This window comes from Betta splendens, chromosome 21 (assembly GCF_900634795.4).
Source record: "Betta splendens chromosome 21, fBetSpl5.4, whole genome shotgun sequence".
Classification (NCBI taxonomy): Eukaryota; Metazoa; Chordata; class Actinopteri; order Anabantiformes; family Osphronemidae; genus Betta; species Betta splendens.
The window spans coordinates 16,034,238-16,047,910 of record NC_040899.1 but is presented as its reverse complement, the minus strand read 5'-3'; the positions used below and the strand labels follow the sequence as shown (position 1 = coordinate 16,047,910).

The window sequence follows — 13,673 nt, the reverse complement described above, 5'->3', positions numbered from 1 at the left end:
GTCCAGCTATCATTTCTGACAGGCCCCATCAGCTTATGTTTGCGTATCCATCCACCCTGTTCAACTTCTTAAGGCTCACAATAGCAACATGAAGTTAAGGGAAAGCTCTGGAAAACAAGTGGCCGGGCGTCACAAGGTCAGAAGCACCATGTGTCAAACGCAGTGACAGGAAAGACGTTCATCGACAATCAGTCTGCCACAGCAGCACACCTCACTGCATCCATGTGTGTGTTTATCTTCCCAGGAGCTCACAAAGAGCTTTTAATGTGACAGTTGGTTCCAAGCAATATTAGCAGAGGATGCGAGTCTGCCTCGTCTAACTTAGAAACGATGGGCAGCTCAAGGAAGCTTATCTAAATGAGAAGCTAAGTGCTGCAGATGATCAGTCTTCAGCTTCTCAAAACAGAGAGATAAATGTTAGGCAGCAACATGTGGCAGCAGACAGGAAGCGGCTTCACGAGCTGGTTGTGATGGGATGCAACCATATATCATCCCTGCTGGAGAACAATGACAGAATGTCACTGTTAGGACCATTACATCCTAAGTGTCTGAGGAGCAGCGAAGGCCTTTTCCCGACTGATGTCAAACTTTAATATCTGAAATTCCAGTTAACCAATATTCGCCATGGCTACTTTTACCAGTGATTAACAGAGTCCAGTGAACATCCTCTGGTCCTGTGGCAAGCGACCCTTTGCTCCGCTCGAGGCCCTGTGTATGCTGGGTGCACTCCGTATCCTTCTGCTCGGCGTGAGAGCAGTGATTCCCAGCTCGTTAACATTACAGTAGTTAACATTAGTTAATGTTTTCTCCCCCACCTTTCTCCTTCTATGTCTGCTAGTGCTTCCGCCACTTCACTCATTTACCACATTTGTAACGGGTCCATCTGCTCTATTTTAATTTTTTTCCTCACTTTCAATGTGTGTTTGCTTTAAATTAGGAGGAAAACACACATAGATGGTTGAAGCCGATCAGGTGTGAATGCATTGTGCTCGTTTCTTACTCGAGATCATCACTGAACAGAAACAAAAGCTCTGTTTCAGTAGATCCTGTTTTATGCTTATGCTTTAAGGTTATTATACCTTAGGCTAAATTATTATTAACAGTAACCTAATGAGTCATCGAGTAATTAGATCATCATAATGTTGTACTGTAGTGTTTTGAAACCAAACAAGAGAAAAACAAAGCAAGAATTATGAGTTTTAGAGTACTGTATAGTATTTAGAAAGTAAAATGATTATTAAAGCACACAATCTACCAAATCAGATTATCTCATGGAAACAGACAAAATACTTTCCAGCCCAAACCCCCACAGCCTTCGTCTTATGGGAACACAATCGTTTTTTTTTTTTCCCTAAAATTCTGGTGATCAATCTTTCCCCTCCGTCTGTCTGTTATCTTCTCCCATTTGTCTGGAGTCTATTTTGCCCCATCCGTCTGCAGAGCGCCCTATAAAGCTGACTTTTCTGACTGCCTCATTGCATAACACTGCTGCTTTCTCTGTCTAGCCTGGGGTCAGCTCAGGGAATGAGATGGCGTTGCAAAGATAGTGGAAAAATGTCGCCTGGGAGTGAAGTATTGATGGACAAAAAGGCCTTGGCTCTTTCCACTGCCCTGCGGCGCGGAGCGAGAGTCGATGGGCAACAGGGAGAAAAGCCAAAACAAACAGAGTAATCTGCAGGAAAGGCAACAGGGGGAGAGCCATGCAGGAAGCTCACCATTCTGTCCTCCTCCCTCACAGGAATCGTTATCTTTCCCTCCCCGCAAGCAAACCATAATCAGATTCATTCCACATCGCTCCGTGTGCTTTTTTCTCAGCCAGAACCTTCCAGGTTTAACACAGGATCCTCTTCTGGCAAACAAACAATCAATACAATGTAAATAAGAGGAGGGAAAAAATAAATCCTAATGTCCCAACATCTGCATTTGCATAACGAGATGCAAGATAAGAGCCAGGGTGAAAGACGCCAGCCACCTGTCAGCTGGCTGTTTCACTGAGCAGCAGAGACAGCAGAGAAATGTCAGAACAAAAGCCTGTCGTTGTTTGTTTGCCCTCTCAGAACTTATCAAGATGTCATCCATGTCAAGGTGAGTTTTGTATAGATGCATGAAGCAGGCAGACAGGTAGCGTCAACAGCACGTGAGCCTGTCACTCAACCCACAGAGCTCGTTACTCATGGTTTCCTGTCTGCACCCTTGTTCCTCAAGGGCACAAACCTTCCTTTTATACATGTCTGAAGGAAGAAATTAGAGTGAGACTCACCATTGACCCATTTGGCCTCTGGGTCGTGAACCTTGAACTCGGGTTTGAACAAATCCTCCACGGTCAGTTTGGTGTCACTTCCAGCTTGATTGTCAGCTGAAAGACAACCACAGCGAAGGTAAGCAAACGTTTGAACCTGTGAAACTGTCTGTGGACACATCAGTGCCCAGCAGAGGTGACCTCCAGTGGTCCTAACGGAGTCACATATTCCAAATGATGTAAGTATTTGAAGTGAGAGCCAACATAGATTTGCTACAGCTTTTACAAAGAACTGCACTGAACACAAGTTTGAAGCATTTGAAGACTTATAGTTTCTTAGGGATAATGTTATAGTATTTTTCAGCAAGATCTTTAATAAGAAACAGAAATTTAAAATGCAACAAAGTACAGTCACAGTGTATCAAGCAAAATATGGTTGTGTGGTGGTGAAGGAGGATCGCACACACACACACACACACACACACACACACACACACACACACACACACACACACACACACACACACACACACACACACACACACACACACACACACAGGATCATTACCGGACTAGATCCTTATTCTCACCAGCCTCCCCCCTGCAAATGTTTCATTTTTAATTATGAAGTGTTTTGCCTTTTGCAACACAAACGGTGCTAGTTGTAAGCTCCTTCTGAAAAGGACAGCTGCTGATGGTGGCAGCGGAGAAGGGCCAAGTCGTTTTGAATGTCAGCCACATTGGCTTTCCTTGATAGCTCCACACAGCATGTTTGTTTATGGAGGCAATGAAAGTCTAACCAAGCGTGGCAGCACCAGGGAGGCGTGTGAGCGCATGGCCAGCGGACTGTGATGCTTTTACATCTCAGTAATACTTGATCCTTTTTTCCATAATTGTGCTATTTGAAATATGAAAGTAACCCAGAAAAACTGATGAAGTACACTGTGTAATACAGAGACACCAGGTTAGTGGCCTGAGTGAGCAAACAGTGAGCTATGTGTATCACTGCACTGGTGTGAACATACACAGACTTAATATTAGAGCTGCATTAGGAAAAACTTTGCAACAGAACACTGTATTAGTAATGTGACACAGCATGATAAAGCATTTCATCATATCTGATCGCTTCTGTTCATCAATCACATCACTACTGATATGATCCAAATGAACTGCTCAAACGCATGTCAACATTAAATTAAGGAAAACAGGGCAGCGGAAATGAGATTACTTTGCGTGCGTGTGTGTGTGTGTGTGTGTGTGTGTGTGTGTGTGTGTGTGCGTGCGTGCGTGCGTGCGTGCGTGCGTGCGTGTGTGTGTGTGTGTGTGTGTGTGTGTGATGCTTACCTGGGGTTAGGAGGATGACTGACATGGTGATGAGGGAGCAGACCACCAGGATGACGAGCAGGGCGATGGCGATCCCTTTCCAGTTCCTCTGAGGAGGACTCACCCCACCAAGGTCCTGCAGGGAGAGACAGAGAAAGTAATGGAGGTCAGTGCGACGTCACAGCTGCCTTTCAGTGCTGCTTAGTCAAACCGCATTCATCTCATGGTTAGTAAATGGTTAGCTTCTTATACTAAACTATACTAAATTTTGCAGACATGGGGATAAACAAATTAAGGTTCAAACAACTGCATCCTGACATCCCACACTATAAAGACTGTGTAACTGACCTGGGATCAGCCACAGAGAACTTGTATGGAGTATGGCGTGTTGCCTCACTGAAAGTCAAATAGAAGCTCAGCAGCTGATGCGTTACAGCAGGTGACCTGTTGAGTGACCTTCCTCTCAGATCTGATCATTAAAACCGGGGATTTGTGTGTTGAGAAGTGTTTGCGTGGCTCAGTTACTTTTGAATGGTGACACTTTACCTTCCTTCTGCGCCAGAGACCCTTCCTGCTGAGTGCTGTGATATGAACCTGAAACAGAGACTGTGGCACATAGAACGAATAGAAAGGGCGTTTGTGTTGAATGGCTCCTGTGGTCAAACTGGCTGCGTGCATGGAGTGATCTGAGTCACTGCTGAGTACACTCCGTGATGTAATCTCCAGGAAAAATAGCTCCAGGAAAAATAGCTACCCAGGACAGTTTGTGAAGCTTCTGCCTGCAACGCAGTCTCTGAGTCCTGGTTTTAGAGGATCTCGCGCCTCAGCTGGAGCCTCTGATAAGGTGAATTAAGCCTCCCACCTATCAATTTCTCCCCTCTTCAGCTTCTCTCCTGGGTTCAATTACCCACATAAACCTGTAGGTGAAATGCAGTGATTACCGGCCACCAACCCCCTCCTGCAGCCTGATTGGCTGAAGGGGAAGGAGAACTGATTGCCAATTAGAGCCCTGGTTCTGCGTTTACAGGGATGCTTCCACATGCTTCCATCCGCAGATTTCCTCTGAAATCTATTTTTTGGGTCCTTGACACGGCTGTTTAAAAGCGGCTCACATCGGCGTTATCAGAGTCCTGACTAGGAGTGAAACACACACTGACTAATGAGCCGGTTATGAGTGAAGTATGCCCGGTTAGCTCATACACTGCAGTAACAGGCTCATGAGCTGCTCCTCAGTCATTTTTATGACTTGGAACAATTGTAGAAACAACAGAAAGCACAAGCTTCCCCGTCATTATGAGTGCAGTTTTACATTATCCAGCAGCTCTGTTGCTCTCGTATGACTGATTTATTAGCAGGACTTGGGCCCCTGCTCATTTCATTAACGTCCTTGAACACTGACAGACAGTCTAAATTGCCCTTGTGTCTCTACGTTCTCCTCATCCTCTGTGCTTTTCTTTCCTTCTCATTTTGTCCCCCAACTATTTAGACAATGATTTGTCCTCCTCAGCCTGTTAGGCCAACTATGAGCAATGCCAGAACTACTAGGAGAATGCTGTCCATCACCATTACTACGTAAGTGGTTGTGCTGAATATGTGGTAGGTGCCTTAGGAAACCTACAGAATATTTGTGTAAGCTACATAGGGATATATGTGTTAAATAGCACTGATTCATTCAGTTACATGCATTAATATATTATATATTATAGTATATAATAATATATGATATTAGCATCACATCATTACAGATTATTTTCAATCTGTGATTGACCATGTCTATGGCTGAAAATATGTAGGACAGTAAAAGCACCTGCCAATTGTTTCTATGCTTCTTTACCACATTCACCATCACACCAAGATGGTCTGACAAGGAGTCTGATTGCTGTTGTCCTATTGCTATCAAACTCCACTGTTGTACTGTATTAGATCAAGACCCTATAAAATGAGGAGACTAGCTCATGGGAATATTTTATAAATATGGCTAAAAAACATCAAAGCAGCAGCAGCAGACAGGACACTATGACCTTCAGGCCAGTTTAGATCAAGCTGAACAAAACACTAGACGCTGCACCCCCCACACTGGTGCACAATAGACAGCTGATGGTCCCTGGCTTCTAAATGCCAACGGCGATCAAATGTCACGGTCCCAGACTGTAATGCTGGCGTTTTACAGAAGAAGGAGCCCAGACAGCCCAATTGACACAAACTGGGTATTTTGTAGCATTTCACAAAGCTGCTTCCACTTCAGAGCCAGTTTCAGCACGCAATCGGAAAGTGGAACCCACACACTCGATACCACAACATCAGAAAAACAGTGTATGATTAATGTTAATGAGTTATTACTTTTAAAACATTATTATACACAATTCAGATCCCACTATTTCCCTAAATTTTGGCACTTTCATAAATGTCACTTGTAATTTTTCTTTAATATTTTATCTAATCCAAGTCTGGAAGACTTTCGAAAGAACAAGTCTGTGGGATGGTCTTTGCACAACTGTTCCTGCACAATGGCGCGGCTTTGCTGTGTGCTAACAGAAGCCATCTTCTGTAATCACGTCATCTGTCTTTGAAACGACAAGAACAGCCAAGGAAGCCAAGATTACTGTAGGAAGGCTGCAATGGGAGCCCGAGGAGACGCAGAGCTGATTCTTACTTGATTGCACTGACTTGAAATGTCAGCGCGCCTTTGCTACGTCTTAAATGCGGCATATCGAGCACTTTGAGGACTGTGGGTAATGCTGGCTCCTACCACAGAACTTAGCACGTGCCTCTAGTGCTTCTGTTTTGTTCTGATGGAAATGCTTTGTTAGTTCCTCCTCAGCTGCATACAATAAACAAGAGCAGACTGTCACCGCAGATGTTCAGCTTGGTTTCAAATGCTCTGTGTTGTGTTCACAGTCCTGTTGCTGAGTATGAAAACTACAGGACACATTAATTAGAAGCTAGAACATTCATGCACATACAGTATTACACTGTACAGTGTACATACTACACAGAAAGCATTGTCCATTCATCATTCGCTACACACATACAGTTTATAGACTTGCTATATTGCTATTTATTCACTATTGAGACAAGGGACTAATAAGATGCTCAGGTGTTCCACTAACACCCATCTGTCTTAATCAAAAGTCGAGCTAATAATCCCCACATGTGCAGACATGAAAGACTGAGAGAGGACTCAGGTTATTTATAGAGCGGTGAGATTACCCTCTGCTGTGCTCTGACCTTGGACAGAGTGTGACAAATGACGAGCAGCATTTCTGCCCAAGCTGAGCTATTCTAACAACGGCAGCAGGTCGCGAAGGGCACAAATGAATAAAATAATGCCATCTGTACTGGCTTAGTTTTGTTTACCCATGAAATGCTTTTCCTCACCGCCCTGCAAATCATCGACAGCTGAACCCAAGCCATTTCGGGGTCCCGAGGCGTAGCATCTGCGATTGATCCGATGGCTAATAAGAAATGGCAAAGCTTAGCTACATGTTGTCATTTTATCGTATTTAGCATTGTCAGCCTCACCCGGAAGGACGCTCTCATTGCCCTTTGGTGCCCGTGAGATAATTCTCACTTAGCGACTGTCGCTGCCATATTGGTTTCAGATACACAAGGCGGTGGACTCACAGCATAGTGCAGTGATGTTATTGTAAAGGAATATGAATGCTGAGATTAGCAGTAGACAAACAAGATTAGTTATTGCCAAACCGGGGACAGTGCTGCCAAATATTATTTGAGGCCCCTTAGTGAAAACCAGACAAAATAGGAAAGTGGAGGTAAATTACCTTTTGGGGATATTGCTTGTAAGCTTAAGTTTACATTCATCATCTCACTCCTTCACTTCACAATTATTTTGAAGGTCAGAATCACAGTAACCACTAGTGTGTGTGCTTCTTCCAAGTGCAAGGAGCGATTGGGATTCAGAGCACATTTAATGAAGCTTTTATTTGCATAGCTATTAAATGTCCTTACTCAGAAGTGACAGTGATAATATTAAATTGCACAAACATGGCAAAGTCAGATGCGTGTATCATGTCCTGTATATAGAGTAGATTTGGGTGAATAAGCTTCAATATGAGCTTGTCAAATGCTGGAGATGTTGCTTTTCTCTGTTGTTAATCTGACTTTTCTACCACAGTGTATGGCCCCAACTGCCCTCTGTCTGCAGTGCTTCACAATCTGTGCTTCTCTGTTTTAAAATACCAATTCTTACATTTGATCAACAGTGTTCATTGTACACCTTTGACAGGAATGCATGTCTTTTTAGGGAAAAATACTCAAAAGCACATGATGCACAGTTGAATTAAACCTGTAAAAGCAGGTCACTGTTTTTCGCCCCAGCCTGAGTTGCTTTTCAGTAGAAATTTGACTGAAGTGCCAAGAGTGCGGGTGAAAATGCTTGGTTCCTGTAGTGGAAAGATGGTTTCATTCACCTTAAGAAGACAGACGTTTGGAGTGAAGAGAAAACATTAGCGTTTGGGCTGAAACGTTTGTGTTCTGCATGCTGTGGAGCCACACACTCAACTCATCCGTTCCCCCACAGCATCCAATACATCCAACACAGACTCAAGTGGGCTGAGTTCTCCATGCAGCTCCAGTAACACCAGGAGGGACAAGGAAGACCCCCTGGTGGAACCTCCTGGTATTTCAGGGGAGCAGATACGGATGCAGAGCGAATTAGAAATGGGCTGAAAACGTTTAGAGGTCGGCGGACGCAGAGTGTGTAGAAAACGCTCAATTATGAATGTGTCCACCATGAAGGTGAAGTGAGGTCTTCAGACTTTAGCTCCTCTTTAGCTCCTCTGACACACTGCATCTAAACAGCTGTCATGTGATATTTATTATGGACGAGGCTTCACACAGGCAACAGCTCACGTACAGTATGATGTTCCTAATGAACTGTTTCTATGTTTTTTGCTTGTCTGCTTCACTTATTCTTTAAGAGATAAAATCCTGTCATTTAAATGGCTTAAGGCCATGTGCGCTTATCTCCAGCTGTGGGACCAGTATGTCCATGAAGCAGCAGCAGCGATAACAACAAAAGAAAGAAGAAAGAAGAAAGAATTTCAGTCAACTTCACTAACATGGAACACCTTATACAAACTCCAGGTTTTTCAGCAGCGGAAAGTGAACAGGCAAACGAAAAGACATGTCTGAGCATTTAGTATTCTTTATTGTATCACACTTTGCTCATTGTAATGCATCCCTCATCAAAGCCACTGATGCACAGAAAGGAGCACTGCCTGATTTTATTAGCCAAACAAAGACCAGGAGAGGATTTAATGAGATGTATTCAGTGGCATCAGACCATTACAGGGGATAAATGAAGCTCAAACCACCTACTGTACATGGAACACACAAGAAAATGCAACTAATTAAGTTAATCAGCTTTTTACCTTCCATTTCCTCTGCATTTCTGCATCTGTGATTTTATATCATTTACATGGTGGATGACCTAGCTTTCCTCTGTCCCCTGCAATCAAATCTCTGCATGCAATTAGGCAGAATTGACTAGACTGAAGATGAATTTTTGAAAGGATTCGAGCCAGTTTCTCCCAAGTCAAAAAGCAATCTAATTCATCAGAGGACATGAACCTGGCATGGGCACCAACAGAATCTCATTGACATGAAGCTGAATGTACCTCTGTGAAGACAGGAAATTGCCTCTGCGTGTGGTATGAAAGTGACACATCGTTTAGCTTTTTGTTTTTTTTGTAGCTATATGGTCACATCAGAGGATTCAGCAGGCACCAAGCTATAAAATTGCTAGTTGTCAGGAAATTACTGGGGATAGAAAGGTGGAGAGGGAAGAAAGCTGTAGTTACGACTCTGATAAAGCTGCAGGTCGGAGCGTCTCACTATCAAACAATACATGATTTGTATGATGCAAAAAGAGTGTCAGGCAAAAACACACATGTCTGCATTTCTCCAGATGTGACAATCGACAGAGCAGAGACTGGAATCTGGGGAATCCAGTGAAATAAGCTATTGCAATAAAACAAGCTGGATCTAGTTGCTCTGCAATGCAACACCAAGACGCTGCACTAAATGAGGCAGAGGCTCTGTCACCTCTGTCCACTGGAGAGAAGTTCACCATCAGTTTGATCATTATGGCTGAACCTAAAACCTAGCTTGTTTTTGCACTAGCATGTTAATGCTGCTTAGACTGTCTCACTTTTGTCTGTTTACACTTTTTAATGTATTAACTATTACATAAAACACCTTTTATATAATAAAGCCTTGAAATAGCACCTTTTAACCTTGCGTACAGCACTGTGAGAGTTAATTACATTCTAATTGCATAAACAGCCCCTTCATAAACAGACAAAAGGTTGATGTGTTTATCTGAGTTGAGTTGAGGAAACCTTTTGTTACTTTGCAGCAGCTTGTTGTCAAGGTTATAATTCCACACAGTTGTGTAGGATGGTGTGTATTACATAGCATTAATAATGGAGAAGGCTCAACCAGATGTGTATTGATGCAGGTTTCAGTGGTGACGGAGGCTGTTTGCTTTGTAATCAGGTCACCAGTAGGTCACCACACTGTGTGAATTGTATTATGACTGCTTATAATGGAATCCTGATCAAGATGGTGGATGCCGGACTGACTGCATTTAATAAATACAGGTATATTTAAGAAAAAAGACGGAACACTGAATGTATTATTTATTTCTCCCGATATGACTTTTCCAACTTCTCTGCACTCAGACATTCGGCTGCAGAAATCTTTCCTGAAACACTGTGCAGCATATTGATACTAAGCTATATTGATACTGAGATGCTCAGCTGCAGCCGTGGTTCACACACACAGTCCAGACTGGAGATCTGCTCGCTTGCAATGATTTCTGTACTAATGTGATGTAATAACCTCTTTAATGACGTGGTACCCCTGGCTAATTTCAGCCAGTCTTCAGTGCAGGGAAAATGAAACCGGTTGCAAAATGTCAGGAAGAGGGATGACATCACAGCAGGCGTTTAGAGAGAATACTGATGGTGACACAAACGGGAAGGTGGAGGTTTCTATAAAAGCTGTGTGTGCCCACACAGAGCTTAAACTGGAAAATCAGCAGAACACATAACATCAGCTTATCTAACACTAAACTGTCTGGACACAGAATGCATCTGCTATGTAAAGCATATATGTGCATCACCAGTTAACTTCCATAGCTGCACATCCAACCATAATAAACAGGCGTCATTAAATGCTTAAAATGCCCTAAATTCATTGAGAATTCTCACATTCATAAGTTTTTTTTTACTATCAGTGTCTAGAGAACTGTATATTAAGCTGTCTGTTCTCAATTCAGCTACCAGAGAACAAGCAAGAAGACTATAAATAGATATAATTTGACTATAAATGAAGAAGTTTGATGTTTCTGCTGATGAAGTTCTCGAGGTTGTTAACTTCAACCCCATCACCGATCACCTCACTTATGTCTGATTCCTCCTTGTGCAGCCTCCTGTCATACGGCTGATGCATAAACGCACCTGGGTTGTTATCGTAGCTGACTGACAGGCTGCTACATCCCTTATGAGGGAAGAGGGTTGATAGCGTTGGAATGAGCCGGCCAAGCACTTGACAAGACTTCATTATCTGACACTTTAGAAATGAGAAGGAGCTGCTGCAGCAGATATGAAAATAAGGTTTGATCCCGTGACCATTTGCTCCAGTCTAACTCTGCAGACCAGCAGCAGACGTTAAGTGAAACTACAGTGCGAGGACACAAGAGCTAAGGGCGCTGCTACTGTATCAGTTGATCGTTAGCGCGCCATCGATAGCCCTGCCCTTTGAGATGAGCCCTTGATTATCTGCGGCAGGGAAGGAAATCGATCCCTGCCTGCCCTTGGCGCTTACTAGAAGTCCTGAAAGTGCTGAAAAACCTTGTTTGCCAGAAACTGCTCCTGCACCTCATCGGAGCTCAGCTGATGAACCAGTGCCTGGCAGCAGCCATGTCAGTGCTAATGAGAGTCATATTCACAGTGAACTAAAAATATTAAGTGTTGATAAAAGTTGGGTCGGTGTCACCGACACATGATTAACCGACATGGAGTGTGGCTGTATGTACTGTATTTACACACGGCTTCACATGTTGTTAGTCAGCTGATGAAAAAGACTTTACACAGCGTTGAGTGTGACTTGCATCATATAACAGAACGTAGACCTGTTAACTGGACACTGAGGCTTATGTTTACCACACGTCTATGCTGCATTTATGGCGTTAGAATTAGCTCTGAAGGTTTCTCCTTGACAATTTGCCTGAAGCAAGTTTTAATGTTTAATACATTTCTAAAGCCACTGAGGAAAAATAAAAATATAAGTTCACAGAATCCATCACAGGAGACTTTTTAAGGAAGATACCAACAGGCTGCTCCTGAACCTGAGTGGGTTTTCCTTAGCATATACATGTGCGTGCACTGAAACGCTGCCCTGCTATCACTCAGTAACACAAGGTCTGACTGTTCCCTTCGCCTAATTTCTCTTATCTCACGGTTTGCTGCAGTCCATCCTCCTGTGTCACAACTGATGACTCAAACTTTGTAATTGCCTTTTAATCCTTCGAGGATGGAACGTGTCAGCGTCTGCTAATCAGGGCGCAGCTCGCCTGGGACACAGAGGAACGATTATGACATGAAGGTCGCGGGTGTGAACCACTGCAGGCCAGGACGTTTGGAAGGGGACGTGGAAGGAGGCCTTCGCCACCTGCCTTAACAGCTAAAGCCGACAAGGCACATTGTCAACCACACTGGTCACAATTTCAAAATCACATTGTCAGCATTCACAATGAGATGAACCCCACAGTCCTCTCAGCAAACCCAGTTGTGTTTCCCATTCAGAAGTCTTTCTACATGTACAGTAGCATCTGTGTTTGGGTCCTTGACATACAGTAATCTGTGATTACTGTATGTCTTTGCAGAATCCTGCAAAATGAACAGAGACAGATTGGACACTGGCCAGACGAACTGACAGCACTGCTTGTTCTTACAGCAGCTGACAATAAAGATCTTGCCCAAATAGATTTTGTTAGTTTAAGACCAGCACTGTTTCAGGTTTTCATGTGTAAGTACAGTAAAAGCCATTATTGCTTATAGAACATTCACAGCACAGCAACACAAACTCTGGGTCTGACGCAGAACCTCCAGCAGTGCACCAGTCACTAAGAACTGGCTCCATCTGGTAAGCAGTTACAGTTGATGATTGGACAATCTCCTAGACAATCTCCTCAATGTAAACCCCAGTGATTCTGGTTAAAAGCTACAGATTGAGCTATTTGACATCAAATAGTGGAAACTCTAAATGTGTAAATCGAGATAATTGTCCCATGAATCCCTTCTGAGAAAAAGTACAGACTTTGTAGCGATTAAGCCAGATTGTACTGTATTTTTTACTGTACAGTCATCTGTCGATGTGTTAGTAAAACCTTCTTCACCTCAGACACACACTACTTTCTTCCTTCCCTCTTCAATCAATCTGTCATTCACACCTTTGTAGTCCTTTTGGCCTCCTATTTCTTCCTCCTCCTTGTTTTTGGAGGGTTGTTTTTTTAAGGATTTATTACTACTACTACTGCAAAGCAAGAACTAATAATTCAACAAAACACAAAACGTAGAAACTGTGGGTCAGAAGCAGCTAAATCATCAGAATCAGCTAAAACAACTAGTGTTAGTATAAATACCAAAGACCGCCAGCACACAATAAAGCCATAGCGCTGCCTACAGGCCGGAGGGGGAACGGACATACTCATCCCCTCCTTTACTCATTTTCCCCTCATGTTACCTTTAATCTTCCATTCTTGATCCCTCTAAATTCCTTTTATCGTGTCTCCTTCCTGTGCTCAGTCAACTCGTTCTAACCTTCCCTGGTGTTGTTGTGAAGCAGCAGCAGGAGCCGCAGTAACCTGGGCATTTCTTCCATTAGTGTGAATTACAGTTTCTCAAGGCCAGAGGATCACAGCATGCGAAGCGGCTCCTCACACTGAGGTTGACATCCATTTCTACTATCACTTGCCTTCTGTCCAAGACAAAGACAACAGCTCCATTACCAAAGCGAAGCGGGGCGCTGTGCCAGGCCAGGTGGTGAATCTGAGCACCCTGCTGCCTGCCCAGATCTGGTGCTG

At 43.5% G+C, this 13,673-nt stretch overlaps 1 protein-coding gene across 2 annotated transcripts in view; it reads right to left on the bottom strand.

Annotated features, from left to right (window-relative positions):
* LOC114846741 (inactive dipeptidyl peptidase 10-like) overlaps positions 1–13,673 on the bottom strand; it is a 125,036-nt gene that overhangs the window by 44,774 nt on the left and 66,589 nt on the right. For both annotated transcript variants that reach the window (XM_029135752.3, XM_029135753.3), the window contains exons 2-3: positions 3,584–3,698; positions 2,261–2,356 (exon numbers count right to left, since the gene is read on the bottom strand). In XM_029135752.3, coding sequence (XP_028991585.1) covers positions 2,261–2,356; positions 3,584–3,698 — 211 coding nt within the window. The remainder of the gene's footprint in view (positions 1–2,260; positions 2,357–3,583; positions 3,699–13,673) is intronic.